Consider the following 20407-nt stretch of genomic DNA (forward strand, 5'->3'; position numbering starts at 1 on the left):
AGTTCATTGTAATAATAACACGTATACTAGCAAAAAGCGTGACTTAGACAACAAAACTGAAATGTTCTTTTACACGATTTCGCATATATATCAGACCCATAATACTTCAACTTACCGAGAAAAACGGTGCCACATTAAATAAGCACGCTGGCGTTGTAAAGACCAATTAACTCACACTGGGTGTTAATTAAAATGAATTATTTCTTTCCGAATCAATTCCCAAAGTTAAAAATAATTTCATTAAAAAATAAAAGACAATTATTATTTAATTAGAATCTATTGTTATCAATATTTACAACTTGTTAAAAGTGTTTATTTTAAGGACACTGTCAACCTACTAATACATGTTTATTGTAATATTTTGCGTTCAAACAAACACACTATTTATTTATTCAAAGTCATGGTTAATTATTGTGCACATTGATACCGGGGCCTATCGATACCGGGATTTCTTTAGAGAATATTATATTACCGGTACCGACTGTGACGAAACACCCGGTAAAGACATAATCCGGTATCATAAACTGTGATACTGGCTTATTTTCAATATCAATACGGGGTACCGGGTTTTAGCATCATGCTGCTATTTTTACAATCAAGAATTTTACCAAAGTCGTCGTCGGCAACATGAATGAGACAATCATTGCAAAACTGGTTCAAACGGTTGTACCTGAACCATGTTTTACCAAAATATTTACAGATTTTGAGCTGTTTAATGGTCAGTTCATCTCAGTTCCATTTAAATCGCATGTTTTAAAGTTTGATTTTGTTATCCGAAAAAGTATCCGAAGGCTTATATATACAGGTTCAAAGTTCATATGCATACCCTACTTGTATAGTTCTACCTGGTTTTAGTCCAAATAATTGTACGTTTACGGATTTTTTTACGATTTTTAGTATGGCAAATCCTTCACACACTAATTGTTTAGTATCAAAAATGGGTAGTTATTCTGCTCGGGATTCCGTGTTAAAGCATTTAGTAGTCCACCTAAATGGCCGTCAACCAGTCTTTTGACGATTTTTAGACTATGGCAGACTGGTGACGTCCACCATCCCAGCAAATAGTAGCAAACGGGCCTTGCACAGAGGATCCTCGGGGCCACAATTTTTAAATTATCTTTGTAATAAATTCAAATTTCTACGACAATATCATTGCCTACTATCAAACACACATTTATTTATGTCATTATGCCGAAAAAACATGTTCAGATACCATAATGCACTTACATGCATCGATTGTATCCATTAATCTGTAAATCTAGGACAAATCTGACAGGTTGTGTACATGTATGAAACGGGGTAGAGGATTTCGAATATTTTGGTCGTTAATAGGCTCGGTTAAATAACACTATTAAAAATGCAACCATTTCAATGCGCTGAACGCTAACGTGTTTGATGGGTCAAGTTGGGAGAAGTTGATGATGATGATGTTCGTGATGATGATGATGATTAGGTATCACCATTTTTGAACACTGTTGCGTTGCTCTGCACAATACATAGAAAAGCGAGGATAACAGTGTGACTGCGCACAGGGTTAACAATCATTGACGGATGGGTACAAATTTATTCGATAAAAATCAACATGTATAAAAAATGGTGGACTGCTACGCTCATTTCGTGACCCAGAGTATATTTATGTGAAAATAACGACTCTTAACGACAAATCCAACCCAGTTAAGATCACTTTCAGGTACATTTCGAACAATTATATCATTATTATTCAACATCGATGCATAATATTACTATATATTCTTTCGCCCAGTGTTAAATGGTAGAGAGTTGTAGCGTTACAGGGATACACATGAAATGTCAAAATAATAAAAAAGTATCCCTGATCGCTCATTATTGTAGCTAAAGCATTTAGCATCTAAAAAATATCATAAAAACAAGAAATATTACCAGATTATGTTATTTTATATCAGTTCCATACATAAAAATGTCATATCCTACGTATAATTATGAGTTTGACATGTTTTTTTCATTTCTTGCTGTCAAAACATATCGATATAAATGAATAATAAGCCCGATAACCGAAAGAAGTTGTGTGTTGTGTGTGACAAACTTATTGATCTGTCAAATATTGGTGCTATTAAATCGCACATGAAGGGTGGAGAACATGTTGGAAGTATTTCACTCTATAATAAAACAACAAAAACATGTGCCCTGTTAAAATCTTTTTTTCAAACCTGTTGGAACAAATAGTGAGGAAACTGTCCAGTCGGATAGTGTATTCCCCCACCCACTTGTCCCAAACATAAAAAATAAACAGCACTAATTTGGCAGTAGATTACTTTTCCAAATTAAAAGTCAGTATACCAGTAAAATGTGTATATCTTTGTCCTGATTTTGACTTTTGTGTGTTTGGATGGTATCATGGAAAACTGAGCAATATCCTGGAAAAGTCATGGAAAAATCATGGAATTCTGGTACCCAAGATCTGTATGAACCCTGATATCATAAAAACAAGTGATATTACCAGATTGTGTTATTTTATATTAGTTCCTTACACAAAAAATAAATATCCAATGAATAATTATGAGCTTGACAGGTTTTCTTCATTTCATTAGAGACAAACATAACGATATATATATGAAGGGCACCTGCAAGGCTTCAGGGCACAATTTTAAAACAATCGAACCATTTCGGTCATAGCCGAGTTGTTACGATTGTATTTACGAGGTCTATCTTGAAGCTTGTCGGAGGTGGCTGAGTTATTACGATTGGGTGGAGTTGTTCCGCTTGGCATAATTGTTGTCCGTGTCAGTCAACTTTCGTTTTATTGCATACATGTGAACCTTTTGCAATGACAGAGAGGTAGATTTAGGTCTCAAAAGCGGTAGTTTGGGTTCAAAAGCGGTAGGCTTTCTAATTTCTTTATTTTTCAGTCAAAAACACTGATGGATACAATGTAAACAAAAACTTGATATTTGTAACTATTTTTAGATTTTGGAAAATACGCATTAAATATGTCATGGTTAAGAGACTTGTCAAATGTCAGTGTTTTTGCTAAGAAACAGAAGTAATATTAAGTCTGACTTGTAAAAACAAGTTTATATTAAGAAGAGCTGCTAAAAAATCAAATCAGACTGCCAAAACAGGTCGGAGCAGACGACTGCAGAATTGTGTATGTCAATTTCAACAGTCATCACAGGCCTTTTTTTTTTAAACTGGCTTTGGGCCTAGGGGTGCTATATAATTTATGATTTGAATACTTTGTGGGGATTGCAGTGTTTAATTTTATTTTACTAGTGTCATAGAAAAACATATGTTCACGAGTGGTAAAGCGCACATGGCGTAAAATAATGGTGTAGTCTTTGGAAGTAACGAAACTCATATTTTTGTTGTTTGTATGTCTGCATTTTCATTCAGTCTTCAATTGAAACCATTTGTTCTAGAACTCTTGTGACTCTATAATTTTTAAATTGATTTTTTGATGTTTGAAAGACTTTAACTTCAATACTTCTGATATTTCTTTCAAAGTCAATGCCAAGAAAGTATGAACTTCCAGTTTCAAATTCTTGAAAATGCTCTGTAAAAGTTCAGATACACATTCATAATCATATTGTGTTACTTAAATATATACAGTTTTCACGAGTCTGAAAATGGGGGCAAATTTTAGCCCCGTTCACAATCCCAAAAGTATACTTTATTCCCAAAATTGGATTCAATATAAACAAAACATCAAAATAATAGTCAGCTGGTACAGATATGTCTAAATGCAGTCTTATTGTCTTAAACAAGTTTCAAACCCAAAGTATTAAAAGCAGTTTTCAAACAGCTTTGTCTTTGTAAAAAATATAATCTTATCATAGTTATTTCACAATTTTAGGCATTTTGTTGCTATTTTCACAATTCCAAGGGCCCTGGCTGCATTCATTAAAAGATAAAAAAAACATGCTTATACATGTATATCTTTAATCATTGTTTTCTTTTGACTGTCATCACAGTTTATTCATTTGATGGTACAATATTGTTTACAATTTATTTTCAGTTGACTGTCTAAAGATCATTATCAGCAAATGTCTGGGATACTCAATTATTCTTGGGTCAATTCTTGGTAAGTAAGCAGATATTTGATTATTCTTGGGTCAATACTTGATGAGTTAGCAGATATTTGATTATTCTTGGGTCAATAGTTCGTTAGTTGGCAGATATTTCATTATTCTTGGGTAAATACTTGGTAAGTAGATATTTGATTATTCATTAGTCAATACTTGATGAGTTAGCAGATACATCACACTAATGCATTATTCTTGGGTCAATTCTTGGTAAGTAAGTAGATAATTGATTTTTCTAGGGTCAATTCTTGGTAAGTTAGCAGATACATCACACTAATGCATTATTCTTGGGTCAATTCTTGGTAAGTAAGTAGATAATTGATTTTTCTAGGGTCAATTCTTGGTAAGTAAGTAGATATTTGATTATTCTTGGGTCAATTCTTGGTAAGTAAGCAGATATTTCATTATTCTTGGGTCAATACTTGGTAAGTAAGCAGATATTTCATTATTCTTGGGTCAATACTTGATGAGTTAGCAGATACATCACATTATTTTATTATTCTTGGGTCAATTCTTGGTAAGTAAGTAGGTATTTGATTATTCTTGGGTCAATACTTGATGAGTTAGCAGATATATCACAGTAATGCATTATTCTTGGGTCAATTCTTGGCAAGGTAGTAGAATTGATTTTTCTAGGGTCAATTCTCGGTAAGAAAGTAGATATTTCATTATTCTTGGGTCAATTCTTGGTAAGTTAAGTAGATATTTCATTATTCTTGGGTCAATACTTGATGAGTTAGCAGATACATCACAGTAATGCATTATTCTTGGGTCAATTCTTGGCAAGGTAGTAGAATTGATTTTTCTAGGGTCAATTCTCGGTAAGTAAGTAGATATTTCATTATTCTTGGGTCAATTCTTGGTAAGTTAAGTAGATATTTCATTATTCTTGGGTCAATACTTGATGAGTTAGCAGATACATCACAGTAATGCATTATTCTTGGGTCAATTCTTGGCAAGGTAGTTAAGAATTGATTTTTCTAGGGTCAATTCTCGGTAAGTAAGTAGATATTTCATTATTCTTGGGTCAATACTTGATGAGTTAGCAGATACATCACATTATTTTATTATTCTTGGGTCAATACTTGGTTAAGTAAGTAGATATTTTATTATTCTTGGGTCAATACTTGATGAGTTAGCAGATACATCACATTATTTTATTATTCTTGGGTCAATACTTGGTTAAGTAAGTAGATATTTCATTATTCTTGGGTCAATACTTGATGAGTAAGCAGATACATCACAGTAATCCATTATTCTTGGGTCAATACTTGATGAGTAAGCAGGTTCATCACAGTATTTTATTATTCTTGGGTCAGTACTATTTCATTAGTCGGCGCCCTTCTGGGCGCCGACTATATTTAATATTACTTTAGAAATATTCCAACTTAGGGACTAGTTCATATATTGCAGAACAATGCTTTCAATAGTTTCCACGTTGCATGATAAAATATGAAGTTTAGTTTGTTTTATAAAACTTTACACTTTAATTGATCATGAAACCTTGAATTATAATAGCCCTGCTTATCGTTTTGATTTTAAATACCAACTCAATCATAACAACTCGGCCATCTCAGAGATAGATACAGGCCGAGGTGTTCCGATTGATATAGATGAAGGTTACACGGTACTATTAAAATATCCTTTATGTCTGTAAACCTCCTACGCAGTATTCTCCCTTGGTGACAGCAAAAATGCCGAGTTTTGAAAAATTAACCTTGAGCTTAGTTTGTTTGTTTTGAAAATGCCATTCGAAAGAATGAACTCCAGATAATTCCCCTTTGATATATATAGTATTTTTACCCCCATTCTATATACTCATATGAGTGAAATGTGTTACATAAACTTGTACAAAATATAAAGCAAGGAATTCACAGAACATGCCGGTACAAATAAAAAGTGAATTTCATGCTATTGAAATCTATGTATTAGACCATTGACCCTATTTAATCCGAAGAAACGTATGTATATTTTTGTTATTATTCAGTTTTAACCAGAGGATTAGCTTGGGGAAAAAATAACCATAATGTCCTTCGAGCATATGTACACCCAACATAAAACAAAATATTATCATTGAAATAATAACCATTTTTGGTTATCTGCCTGCACGTTTTTCTTCTAATTTCATTGCGCCGACTTGATGCTATGCATCAACTTTTTTCTTGTTATTCTTGGGTCAATACTTGATGAGTTAACAGATACATAACAGTATTTCATTATTCTTGGGTCAATACTTGATGAGTTAACAGATACATAACAGTATTTCATTATTCTTGGGTCAATACTTGATGAGTTAACAGATACATCACAGTGTTTCATTATTCTTGGGTCAATACTTGATGAGTTAACAGATACATAACAGTGTTTCATTATTCTTGGGTAAATACTTGATGAGTTAACAGATACATCACAGTGTTTCATTATTCTTGGGTCAATACTTGATGAGTTAACAGATACATCACAGTATTTCATTATTCTTGGGTCAATACTTGATGAGTTAACAGATACATAACAGTAATTCATTATTCTTGGGTCAATACTTGATGAGTTAACAGATACATAACAGTATTTCATTATTCTTGGGTCAATACTTGATGAGTTAACAGATACATAACAGTATTTCATTATTCTTGGGTCAATACTTGATGAGTTAACAGATACATAACAGTATTTCATTATTCTTGGGTCAATACTTGATGAGTTAACAGATACATAACAGTATTTCATTATTCTTGGGTCAATACTTGATGAGTTAACAGATACATAACAGTATTTCATTATTCTTGGGTCAATACTTGATGAGTTAACAGATACATAACAGTATTTCATTATTCTTGGGTCAATACTTGGTTAGTAAGCAGGTAAATCTAATATGTAGCCATACTGTTTCTTACAAAACATAGTGATAAACAAACAGGCAAACTTTAATATTAGCTATACGCATTTCTCGATACACTTTTGAACCGTCCCATGGGAGCGATTGACCATATGGCACAAGAACAGAAACAAACGAACCCTAAAGGACATTGACGAGTGATTCCATAAAAAAATGACAATCTACTTTTAAGGGATATCGGATAGATTTGGCAGTGCCACAATCTCCTAAGATTTCTCAGACAATGAAAATATTTATTTTACAACTTAGAAATGTGTATGCAAAGAGTTTTCCAATATCTCAAGAATGAATATGTGAAGAAAAACACCAATGCAAAACATGCACGCAATTTTTAACGCTCAACACCGTACATCCAATGATACAATGGCTTAGAAAATCCTGCTGTGATCCTGATTTAACTTTGCATAAAATGCTGGACTTGATGCTATCTGTTTATTTATATTGTTGTAGGACTTAATGAATATTATGTATGGATGCGATTTAAATATTTGTTTTACTTCAGGTTAAATTAATTTAGGGAAGAAATATTCTAATAAAATTGGTTAGTTACACGTTAAAACATGTTTTTCTCGAAATTAAAATTGCCGACTTTGTGCCCCTTTCTACAGGTGTGTCACATATGATAATTATTATTACATGCACTTTTATTATTACATGCACTTTTAAATAATTTCTGTTCACAGTGAAGTTGCCCCAGATAATAAAGATTATGCAGGCAGGCAGTGGAAAAGGAATCAGCATGCTGTCCTGTGTATTTGAGCTCCTTGCTATCTCTGCCAACGCTGCGTATGGCTACCAACATGGCTTCCCATTCAGGTGGGTTCGTAAAATCAAATAATTAACATAAGTGATGTTCTGATGATTGATTATAATTGATAATAGATTGGTTTGGCAACTATCAACTGTATTTGGTTTTTAAATGTTCCTCTTGTTATTAGCACTGGGTTTATGTCTGACAATTTTCATTTTTGGGTTCATTCATACTTTCGGAAATGTTCAGTTGTCAGGGATAAATCTAGTCATCGATTTTCGTGATTTCTTGTATAATAATCGTATAAATTGCTTTGAATATATATATAAATACGAGATATTCCCAGGCTCACTCTCCAAAGGCCAGAAGCGCTTATGCCATGGTACTGTGTACGTAGTATGTGCATCCGTGCGTTCCTGTGTCCGTGCGTCTGTAAACAATTGCTTGTGAACACGATACAGTCTTCAGTTTTGATTGTATCTCGATGAAATTTGTACAGTATCTAGATATCCATTAGAGCTCGGTTCCTTTTGAAAACCAGCCAGATCCACCCATGCATGCCTAGATTATGGGCCTTGATAGTATAAAAAAATGCTATTGTGTAAACAATTGCTTGTGAACACGATACAGTCTTCAGTTTTGATTGTATCTCGATGAAACTTGTACAGTATTTAGATATCGATTAGAGCTCTGTTCCTTTCAAAAACCAGCCAGATTCCAAGCATGCCTAGATTATGGGCCTTGAAAGTATAAAAAATCAGTGTGTCTGTAAACAATTGCTTGTGAACCCGATACAGTCTTTGGTAAGCTAAGTCTATTTTTAGCCAAGTCTACATGAGCTAACACTTTTTTTAGCCAAGTTTACATGTAAAGTCAGAATTGCTTGTAAATGGTTGTTCAAATTATGCCCTTGGCCCCCCCCCCCCCCCCCCCCCCCCGGTTCACAGGTTTGGTATACTTAAATTGAGAAATGTTAAAAACCTTTTTGTCTGAAACAGCTACATGTATGCAAATCCTTGCTTTATTTTAACAAGGCTTAATTTAGTGGTTCACTACCATGGTTGTTCAAATTATGCTCCTTGTTATTGAATAACAGCGTCATCGTCGCCTATGGCCTTTCTTATTGTTTATTGAATTGCAGCAACGGGGATTGCAGCGTCGCTGTCAACTATGGTCTGCCTGTTTTCAAGCATTTTTGTGACCCAGATTAGTTTTGTTTAATTGGTATTCAATCTGCATTTAATAAGTGTCTGCAATATCATAAGCTCACAAAGTATCATCTTTACAATTAATTTTCACAGAGGTATTTGTATTTGGGTATAACCTTTAAGTTCGCACCATCTTTGTTATTTTTACATAAAGAAAAAGACCAAAAAAGCTTTAATGAGCATGATATTTACTGGTAAACTGTTATCATTGCCCCTGTTTGGGATTAAATGTAGTTTGAATAATACTGTACATCGGTTTATTATAATGCAATTCTAGTCTAAGAAATCTATATAAGTAATTGATTTTATCATGAATTAGATTACTGTTAAGCATTGTTTTATCACTGGGTTATCCTTTTCATATTAAAAATCTCACTAAAATTAAAATTCTCTGACCAATTTTGGACAAATGGGAGCAATTCTGTCATTGTAAATCTGACAAAGAATTTACCCTGCGTTGTTATTGTAAAAGAAATGGCCAGAAGCAACAACAACACTTAATAACCTCAAACATACACATAATGTCATAATTTATTAAGACAGCCTTTGTAAATTTGAATGGCACTCAAAAAAATGTGACATTATTGAAAATCGCTTATAAACTAGTGTATGGAATCGGGTCCAGTTTGACTATCGATAATCGGTTCCACTTAAGTAACTGATTATCGATAGTACAATCGTGTTTTTGACAATACCTTTTTTGTAGTTTAATTCTTGTGTAATAATTCGTAATCCTTAACTATGCTTATCTTATGTGTATGTTTGAAGTTATTTAGTGTTGTTGTTGCTTTCAGCCAGGTTTAAAGCGATAACAACTGAACGCTTCCCAATGTATAAATGTATAAATGAACTTAAAGGAAAAAAATTGGCGGTAATTTACCAAACGCAAAAAACGAAAGGAAGAAAAAGAACAACACGCTGGTTGAGTTGATAATCAATTATCACTCAATACAATCAATTGTCGCTTATTTGAGGCCCAACCAATCAATTTTCGATTAGATATTAGAAACTATCTTGATAATTTGTGTTTTCAGACAAAATAATCTGAATGAGGATAAAATTAGTAGTCTCCGTATTTCAGTGCCTATGGTGAAGGTGTTTTTCTGGGTATCCAGTCGGCCATTGTGATCGTGCTTGTCCTGCTGTACGGGGGTCGAACCCTGGGTGGGATATTGTTTGTACTGCTGTATACGGCCACAATGGGATTCCTGATATCCCCCATGGCCCCTAAAGAGCTGATCGCTGCCATGCAGGGTGCTAACATTATAATTGTGATGGCCAGTAAGGTACGTGCTATATGTGAACAAGAGTTTTTAAGTAAGATTACAATTATTGTTTGGTGTTTCACAGCCCTTTGTAAGTGTTCGTATGTTGGAAGATTTTTAATTTTATTTTTTTTTACTTTCAAATTCCTGAATTCTTTATTGAAAAAAAACAGAGAGTTGAAAATGATTGTCATGGGTATTTATGTGAATTGTTTGAGAAATGCCTTAGGGCTTGGCAATTTTAACATATAACTGATGGGGCGGAGACCCTCATGAATTAGACCTCACCTCTACAGAAGCAAATAAACCGTTTAGGGGTCCCACCCAATATGTTTTATTCAATTATTTATTGGTAATGTTATGCCAAGTGAGCCTTTGTTTTGATATATGGTGTTAAAATAATGTGTTTGTAGCAGGCTTCTAGACCTACCCTATTTTTCTCCCCATGCCTAAAAGTTTTTATACCTTGAAGTTTTTTTTTTCTTTGATTTTTTTCATTTAAAAGTTGAAAATAAAGTGTTCTGGCTATAAACAATATAACAAATTATACATATTAATATTTTTAACCAGGTTTTCACAAAGGACCCCTAAGCTCAAGGTCAAGGTCACTGTTACTAAAAATGAATAACCGTTTGGCACTACATAACTATAGTTAATGTTGACATATTGAGACCAAACTTAGTATGTAGAAAAAGTTAATGATATACTTCCAAGGGAGTGCATTTGGATCCTCCAACAGGTTAATGATATACTTCCGAGGGAGTGCATTTGGATCCTCCAACAGGTAAATGATATACTTCCGAGGGAGTGCATTTGGATCCCCTAACAGGTTAATGATATACTTCCGAGGGAGTGCATTTGGATCCCCTAACAGGTTAATGATATACTTCCGAGGGAGTGCATTTGGATCCCCTAACAGGTTAATGATATACTTCCGAGGGAGTGCATTTGGATCCCCTAACAGGTTAATGATATACTTCCGAGGGAGTGCATTTGGATCCCCTAACAGGTTAATGATATACTTCCGAGGGAGTGCATTTGGATCCTCCAACAGGTTAATGATATACTTCCGAGGGAGTGCATTTGGATCTTCTAATAGGTTAATGATATACTTCCGAGTGAGTGCATTTGGATCCTCTAACAGGTTAATGATATACTTTCAAGGGAGTGCATTTGGATCCTCTAACAGGTTAATGATATACTTCCGAGGGAGTGCATTTGGATCCCCTAACAGGTTAATGATATACTTCTGAGGGAGTGCATTTGGATCGTCTAACAGGTTAATGATATACTTCCGAGTGAGTGCATTTGGATCGTCTAACAGGTTAATGATATACTTCCGAGTGAGTGCATTTGGATCGTCTAACAGGCTAATGATATACTTCCGAGGGAGTGCATTTGGATCCCCTAACAGGTTAATGATATACTTCCGAGGGAGTGCATTTGGATCCCCTAACAGGTTAATGATATACTTCCGAGGGAGTGCATTTGGATCCCCTAACAGGTTAATGATATACTTCCGAGGGAGTGCATTTGGATCCCCTAACAGGTTAATGATATACTTCCAAGGGAGTGCATTTGGATCCCCTAACAGGTTAATGATATACTTCCGAGGGAGTGCATTTGGATCCTCCAACAGGTTATTGATATACTTCCAAGGGAGTGCATTTGGATCCTCCAACAGGTTAATGATATACTTCCAAGGGAGTCCATTTGGATCCTCCAACAGGTTAATGATATACTTCCGAGTGAGTACATTTGGATCCTCCAACAGGTTAATGATATACTTCCGAGGGAGTGCATTTGGATCCTCCAACTGGTTAATGATATACTTCCGAGTGAGTGCATTTGGATCCTCCAACAGGTTAATGATATACTTCCGAGGGAGTGCATTTGGATCGTCTAACAGGTTAATGATATACTTCCGAGTGAGTGCATTTGGATCCTCTAACAGGTTAATGATATACTTTCAAGGGAGTGCATTTGGATCCTCCAACAGGTTAATGATATACTTTCAAGGGAGTGCATTTGGATCCTCCAACAGGTTAATGATATACTTCCGAGGGAGTGCATTTGGATCGTCTAACAGGTTAATGATATACTTCCGAGTGAGTGCATTTGGATCCTCTAACAGGTTAATGATATACTGTCAAGGGAGTGCATTTGGATCCTCCAACAGGTTAATGATATACTTTCAAGGGAGTGCATTTGGATCCTCCAACAGGTTAATGATATACTTTCAAGGGAGTGCATTTGGATCCTCCAACAGGTTAATGATATACTTCCGAGGGAGTGCATTTGGATCGTCTAACAGGTTAATGATATACTTCCGAGTGAGTGCATTTGGATCCTCTAACAGGTTAATGATATACTTTCAAGGGAGTGCATTTGGATCCCCTAACAGGTTAATGATATACTTCCAAGGGAGTGCATTTGGATCCCCTAACAGGTTAATGATATACTTCCGAGGGAGTGCATTTGGATCCCCTAACAGGTTATTGATATACTTCCGAGGGAGTGCATTTGGATCCCCTAACAGGTTAATGATATACTTCCGAGGGAGTGCATTTGGATCCCCTAACAGGTTAATGATATACTTCCGAGGGAGTGCATTTGGATCCCCTAACAGGTTATTGATATACTTCCAAGGGAGTGCATTTGGATCCCCTAACAGAGCTACAGATAACTTTTTTACTTAAAGTGTATTTTACACCCTAATGCAATCTGGTAAAGTGTATGGTACACCCTTGGGTCATTCATTAAAGTGTAAAGGCGATTTCTAAAGTGTACTGGTACATTAAATTACAAATACGAGTGACTTATTTCATTTAATGAACTTTTATAGCACACAAATAAGAACTTACACAAAATTGAAAAGTAGCTCAGCAAATAACAAGTCCTGATTAATCTGCTGAGCAACATTTGAATTTGTGTAAGTTGATTAACACAGAATAAAATCGATTAAAAAAATGCTACGCATCAGTTACGTCCCCTTACAGTTACACACATCACGTGGGATAGTGAACATTTTAACAAACCGGTTAAACATTTAGTCAAAACGGCTAGCGTAAAAACGGTCAAAAATACTCGGAAGAACGTTAGGCCCTATTTTCTTTTTTAATTGTACCGGTACGAACAGCTGTTTGATTTTATGTCGTAATGGGTGATTTTTAAAGTGTATTCATGCCCATTTCGACCCTTAATCTGTAGTCTGCCCTAAGATCAAGTTCAACGTCACTGTTTTTAAAAAAAAGACAAAACAGTTGAAACCTAATCTCACAATGAAGTTCTTCTGTCCATAAATGAAAACCTGGTTTTGTCGCACATGTACATGTACAAACAGATGAAATTATTGGTAACTTGGGACTTGGCAGCGTTTGATTAATAACTAGCAAAACATCTGAAACACATCCTTCAATCTTGTTGGCAAAGCCTCTTTCTCCAAAGGCATTTGAAAGCAACCGCAAAAATTCAGCCATTTTTACACCCTTACATCAATGCCATTAAGATGGCGACACCTCCATCAGAGGCAAATTTTAAATTAATTATGACAACCACCTACATATGCAAATTAAGCCACCTAACCACATACACATAATCTGTAGCCTGTTCCAACACCAATGTGGCTCTGTAGCCTGTTCCAACACCATTGTAGCTCTGTAGCCTGGTCGAACACCATTGTGGCTCTGTAGCATGTTCCAACACCATTGTGGCTCTGTAGCATGTTCGAACACCATTGTGGCTCTGTAGCCTGTTCCAACACCATTGTAGCTCTGTAGCCTGGTCCAACACCATTGTAGCTCTGTAGCCTGGTCGAATACCATTGTAGCTCTGTAGCCTGGTCGAACACCATTGTGGCTCTGTAGCATGTTCCAACACCATTGTGGCTCTGTAGCCTGTTCGAACACCATTGTGGCTCTGAAGCCTGGTCGAACACCATTGTGGCTCTGTAGCCTGTTCCAACACCATTGTGGCTCTGTAGCCTGTTCCAACACCATTGTGGCTCTGTAGCCTGTTCCAACACTATTGTGGCTCTGTAGCCTGGTCCAACACCATTGTGGCTCTGTAGCCTGGTCGAACACCATTGTGGCTCTGTAGCCTGTTCGAACACCATTGTGGCTCTGTAGCCTGTTCCAACACCATTGTAGCTCTGTAGCCTGGTCGAACACCATTGTAGCTCTGTAGCCTGGTCGAACACCATTGTGGCTCTGTAGCATGTTCCAACACCATTGTGGCTCTGTAGCCTGTTCCAACACCATTGTGGCTCTGTAGCCTGTTCCAACACCATTGTGGCTCTGTAGCCTGTTCCAACACCATTGTGGCTCTGTAGCCTGTTCCAACACCATTGTGGCTCTGTAGCCTGTTCCAACACCATTGTGGCTCTGTAGCCTGGTCCAACACCATTGTGGCTCTGTAGCCTGGTTGAACACCATTGTGGCTCTGTAGCCTGGTCGAACACAATTGTGGCTCTGTAACCTGGTCGAACACCATTGTGGCTCTGTAGCCTGTTCCAACACCATTGTGGCTCTGTAGCCAGTTCCAAAACCATTGTGGCTCTGTAGCCTGTTCCAACACCATTGTGGCTCTGTAGCCTGGTCGAACACCATTGTCGCTCTGTAGCCTGGTTGAACACCATTGTGGCTCTGTAGCCTTGTCGAACACCATTGTGGCTCTGTAGCCTGGTTGAACACCATTGTGGCTCTGTAGCCTGTTCTGACACCATTGTCGCTCTGTAGCCTGTTCAAATACCATTGTGGCTCTGTAGCCTTGTCGAACACCATTGTGGCTCTGTAGCCTGGTTGAACACCATTGAGGCTCTGTAGCCTGTTCTGACACCATTGTCGCTCTGTAGCCTGTTCAAATACCATTGTGGCTATGTAGCCTGGTTGAACACCATTGTGGCTCTGTAGCCTTGTCGAACACCATTGAGGCTCTGTAGTCTGGTCAAACACCATTGTGGCTCTGTAGCCTGTTCAAATACCATTGTGGCTCTGTAGCCAGTTCCAACACCATTGTGGCTCTGTAGCCTGGTCGAACACCATTGTTGCTCTGTAGCCTGTTCCAACACCATTGGGGCTCTGTAGCCTGTTCAAATACCATTGTTGCTCTGTAGCCTGTTCAAACACCATTGTGGCTCTGTAGCCTGCTCCGACACCATTGTCGCTCTGTAGCATGTTCAAATACCATTGTCGCTCTGAAGCCTGTTCCAACACCATTGTGGCTCTGTAGCCTGTTCCAACACCATTGTGGCTCTGTAGCCTGTTCAAACACCATTGTGGCTCTGCAGCCAGTTCGAACACCATTGTAGCTCTGTAGCATGTTCAAAAACCATTGTGGCTCTGTAGCCTTGTCAAACATGATTGTGGCTCTGTAGCCTGTTCAAAACGCCTTTGGTGATATGTAGTCTGTTCAAACATGATTGTGGCTCTGTAGCGGGTTCTAAATAAGAAAAAGTCAACTGTCTTTGCACTATTAAAATGCATTGTGGGCTTACTCAAATTCTGGTTTTAATATAGCAGAGCTTGTTTAACAATTAAGGAAAGATTCCAAAAACTTGTATAAGAATTCAGGTTTGTTCATCCAAAAGTCCAATTTCAATGACTGTTGATGCATTTAGGGTGGAAAGTAGCAATGTTCTTGCATTCAGAGTGGTAAGAAAGGATGTTCTTGCATTCAGGGTGGAAAGTAGCAATGTTCATGCATTCAGAGTGATAAGAAAGGATGTTCATGCATTCAGAGTGATAAGAAAGGATGTTCATGCATTCAGAGTGGTAAGAAAGGATGTTCATGCATTCAGAGTGGTAAGAAAGGATGTTCTTGCATTCAGAGTGATAAGAAAGGATGTTCTTGCATTCAGGGTGGAAAGTAGCAATGTTCATGCATTCAGAGTGATAAGAAAGGATGTTCATGCATTCAGAGTGATAAGAAAGGATGTTCTTGCATTCAGAGTGGTAAGAAAGGATGTTCTTGCATTCAGAGTGATAAGAAAGGATGTTCTTGCATTCAGAGTGGTAAGAAAGGATGTTCTTGCATTCAGAGTGATAAGAAAGGATGTTCTTGCATTCAGGGTGGAAAGTAGCAATGTTCATGCATTCAGAGTGATAAGAAAGGTTCATGCATTCAGAGTGATAAGAAAGGATGTTCTTGCATTCAGAGTGGTAAGAAAGGATGTTCTTGCATTCAGAGTGGTAAGAAAGGATGTTCTTGCATTCAGAGTGGTAAGAAAGGATGTTCATGCATTCAGAGTGGTGTTCTTGCATTCAAAGTGGTAAGAAAGGATGTTTTTGCATTCAGAGTGGAAAGTAGCCATGTTTTTGCATTCAGAGTGGAAATAAGCGATGTTTTTGCATTCAGAGTGGAAAGTAGCCATGTTTATGCATTCAGAGTGGAAAGTAGCAATGTTTATACAGAGAGGCAATCATAAATAAAAGTCATTTCATTTTTCTATGCAAGTTGATGATTTTAATGTTATTTCTGGCAATTTGTTAATAAATTTACGTAACCTGGAAAAGATGTAAAATTTAATGTCCTTGAACTCCATATTTCAGTTGATCCAGGCATATGCAAACTACAGCAACGGAGGCACAGGCCAGCTATCGGGAATCACTGTGTTTATGTTGTGGGCTGGATCGTTGGCACGTATATTTACCAGCATACAGGAAACTGGCGATACCATGACCGTTGTTACCTACATGGCAGCGTTTTCATGCAATTGTGTGCTAGTTTCCCAGATGGTGTACTACTCGAAGAAATCAAAGACTGAATAAAATTGTTTAGGTCTAGGTTAAAAAAGAGTTAGGTTAGAATTTGTTGTTATAAATTTATTAATAATGGGTAGAAGTTTTAATATTTAATGGGTTTTTTATGCCCCTCTTCAAAGTAGAGGGGGTACATTGCTTTGCATATGTCGGTCAGTTGGTACACAAAACCTTGTACAAATGATACGTAGAGAATACTGCTGCATTTAATGCAGATTAAATGCACATTTGATTTAACACAGTTTTTTGAGAAGGGAAAGAACTCTTGGACATACCATATTTATCAAACAGCACTCATTCTAAAATTAGCTTATATGTAAAAGTATTGAATGTATAGTGCTTTATGACCTACCTATTGAAATGCAGGATGATTTTTAAAGCTGCACTCTCACATATTGACAGTCTTTTTTTATTTCTTGCCTTTCAATGAACCAATTTTTGTGTAAATGTCTGAAAACCGGTAATATAAGAATGCTGACAAAAGATCAGTTCACAGTTTTTCTTCTTTATGTTCGAAATAGAGGTTTTAAGTCCAAAAGCTAAATATTAACGCTCTAAAGCTGCACTCTCACAGATGTACCGTTTTTACAACTTTTTATTTAATTTTTGTCTTGGAAAGAAAAATATTTGCGTAAATATCTGCAAACCAATGATTAAAGATTGCTGACAAAAAATCAGAGCACAGATTTGCATATTTCCGTTTGAAAATTAATGTTTTATGGCCTAAACCGTTACTAACGGTTTAAGAAAAATGCATAAAACATGATTATTTTAACTTAAATATAAAAATCTGAGATCTTATTTTTTGTCAGCAGTCTTATATCTCTGGTTTCCATGGATTTTCTCAAAGATTGGCTTGTTCCAAGACAAAAATTAGAAAATGTTAAAACATTCAATCTGTGAGAGTGCAGCTTTAATAAAGAAAAAAAGCGTCAGTTTTACAAACAAACCAGATCTGTTCTGTTGTTCTTGTATGACTGAATTGAAGGCATTTATGCCAAAATGAGCTAATTCTAAAACTGTCAATCTGTGAGAGTGAATATTAAATGGACCAATGATGAGAAAGATGTAAGTTTATGATACCAGTGTTACTAAGTGATACATGTACTAATTCTGTGTTTTTAAACAATATTTGATTCATAAATGGTAACTGGTTATGGACCCTTTTTTGCCCCTGAATGGAGGTTTTTTCTTGAATAACTGAATATTTCTGAATAATATTTTTAATGGAAAAGGTTAGGACCTTTATCTCAATATTTATAATGTTATCTTTTTTATAAATAAATTCTCGTGCCAAACATAATCAGTAAATCCACTGTAATGTCAGTGTACTGTACCAAAAGTTTGCCCCCAAAATCGTAATTATTTCCAAATATTCAAAAGAGTGACCGCAGTATTTCCTTATTATTTTTTGTATAAGGTTGCTCATGTTGCTCTGTTAAAACAAGTATTTTCGGTTGAAATATTTTCTTAGTTGAATTGTAGAAATCATTGACCCAGCGCTGGAAGAATCATGAAGTAACGTGGTACCATTTCAATATTGCTGATAAATTGCCCATTTTCAGAGAAAAATATTAGCTTTCTTATTTTGAAGCTATATTTGAACCCAAAACATAATTGTATACAAACAATTGTAATGAAGGTACTAAACCATGGATGCTAAAGGGTGGGTGAAAATTTGTACAGACAAATAAGTGGTCTCTAAACCAGTACCTGTTGTATATTGCTCTTATTTCAAAATGACATAAAAAGGTTTGATGTTAGATTTTTATATTCTGTGCAATTTTATAAATGTACAAGTAAATGCATTTTCCACAAGTTATAGCCTGCACTCTTTACAAATTAGGATATTTATGTAAAAGTTTGATGACATGGAGTAGGATCTTTATAAGGTAGCTAAGAATGGGCGGTGTGAGGGTAGCGAAGAGCCCTTCTTAATAATTAAGATATTACTTCATGTTATCTAACTGACTTAGAATACAACCTCATTGCCAGATACATTGTAAACGCTAAATCTGAGTGGCAGAAGGCGGACCTTTTAACACCCTCAAAAAGTGAAATTTTCATTGATTAAGCCTAGTAGTTGATGAATGCATATCTGCAATTCCATTGGCTGTGAATGTAGGTTGTATTCTAAGGTGCATTTCAGTTTGATGTATAGTATTACAGAATTGATATTTAGAATTGTTCCATCATATGTAAACTAACTGTTAAAACTTTTTTGTTTAGCACTTGCTGTTAAAATTTCAAGTTGTTTCAAATTTAAAAATAAAGTAAAATAAAGTGTATACTTATGAATGGTCAATAATTGGAGGTTTTAAACTGGTAATTTTCCATTTTGAGCTTGTCTTCTTTTGAAGAAGTTTTTGTGAAGAACAAACATGTTTTTTTTAACATCTTTCAGCTGTGTTGTCAGCGGGTTGCCAAAAAAATGCTATAACTAAAAACAATATTTAAGATATAAAGATAAAATACTATACATTTTGCCAAAGTCAATACGAACATGCATAGCAACATGAATCTGCCTTGAATGTTGTTAATTAATTTATTGTGTTTTCTTTTACATTTTCACATTTAGTATACGACAGTCTTTGAACATATGAACAATTTCCACAACAAAATACATAATCCCTGCCGAAGTTAACAATCAGTATGACAACTATAAACTGTGAAAATACATTGTTAAACATTTCATAACGGACTAAAATGGAAAATTGGGTCTTTGGAAACATCGGATCACTAAAGGTTTTAGCTGGCCTCCTTGAGGAGCTGCAGTTTGACAGAAAATAAATTGTCAAGTTATGGCCCTTGTTGTACTAAAAAACAACAACAGAATACCATTGGCATTTGCTCAGATTAGCGGTGGAAAGTTCATGTTGTTCTCATAGCCTGGGATGGATCTAATTTCAACCTTCGACTACATTCTAATGTGATATTTGAGCAACATTATATTTTGAGGCTTGGACAGCATTCTAAAATGACATTGGCATTCTAATGTAACCCTTAGACATTCTAATATGTTTCTTTAACAACATTCTGATGTGACCCTTGTATATTAAAAAATGACACTGGGAGAACAAAACCCATGTGATCTTGATAAAATATTTTAAAACGACCTTGGAACAACATCCTAAGTGTAATGTCGGAATTTCCTTTCAATTTAACCCTCGGATGACATTTAAATGTGACCCTGTGGCATTTAATCGTTGCCCTTGGAGATCAATCCATTGTTACCTTGCTCAAAGATTCTGATGCGACCTTGAACAGCATTCTAAATATGAAAGTTGGATTTACAAAATTAAAGTCCAATGTGACGCTGGGACAACATTCTAATGTGACCCCTGGAGTATTTAAATGTGTCCTTGGGGGAACACTTTAAATTGACAAAAACATTTTAATGTGACTTAGGAACAAGATTTTAATCTGACCCTGGAGTATTTAAATGTGACCTTGGGAGGACAATCCAATTTG

General features: G+C 35.9%; 1 protein-coding gene across 1 annotated transcript; it reads left to right on the forward strand.

Annotated features, from left to right (window-relative positions):
- Positions 1–572: 572 nt before the first annotated feature.
- LOC128220525 (mannose-P-dolichol utilization defect 1 protein-like) lies at positions 573–19224 on the forward strand. The gene is made up of 5 exons (XM_052928952.1): positions 573–718; positions 3992–4057; positions 7638–7770; positions 9995–10199; positions 16727–19224. The coding sequence occupies exons 1-5, from the start codon at positions 628–630 to the stop codon at positions 16943–16945; spliced, it is 714 nt and encodes a 237-aa protein (XP_052784912.1). The 5' UTR covers positions 573–627; the 3' UTR covers positions 16946–19224.
- Positions 19225–20407: the final 1183 nt, after the last annotated feature.

The sequence above is a fragment of the Mya arenaria genome, chromosome 15 (genome assembly GCF_026914265.1).
Source record: "Mya arenaria isolate MELC-2E11 chromosome 15, ASM2691426v1".
NCBI classification, from domain to species: Eukaryota; Metazoa; Mollusca; class Bivalvia; order Myida; family Myidae; genus Mya; species Mya arenaria.

Coding starts and splice junctions, on each gene's coding strand:
- LOC128220525 (XM_052928952.1), top strand. CDS start 628: ATGAATGAGACAATCATTGCAAAACTGGTTCAAACGGTTGTACCTGAA. Junction 7,771..9,994: donor CAACATGGCTTCCCATTCAG/GTGGGTTCGTAA, acceptor TCCGTATTTCAG/TGCCTATGGTGAAGGTGTTT. Junction 10,200..16,726: donor TAATTGTGATGGCCAGTAAG/GTACGTGCTATA, acceptor TCCATATTTCAG/TTGATCCAGGCATATGCAAA.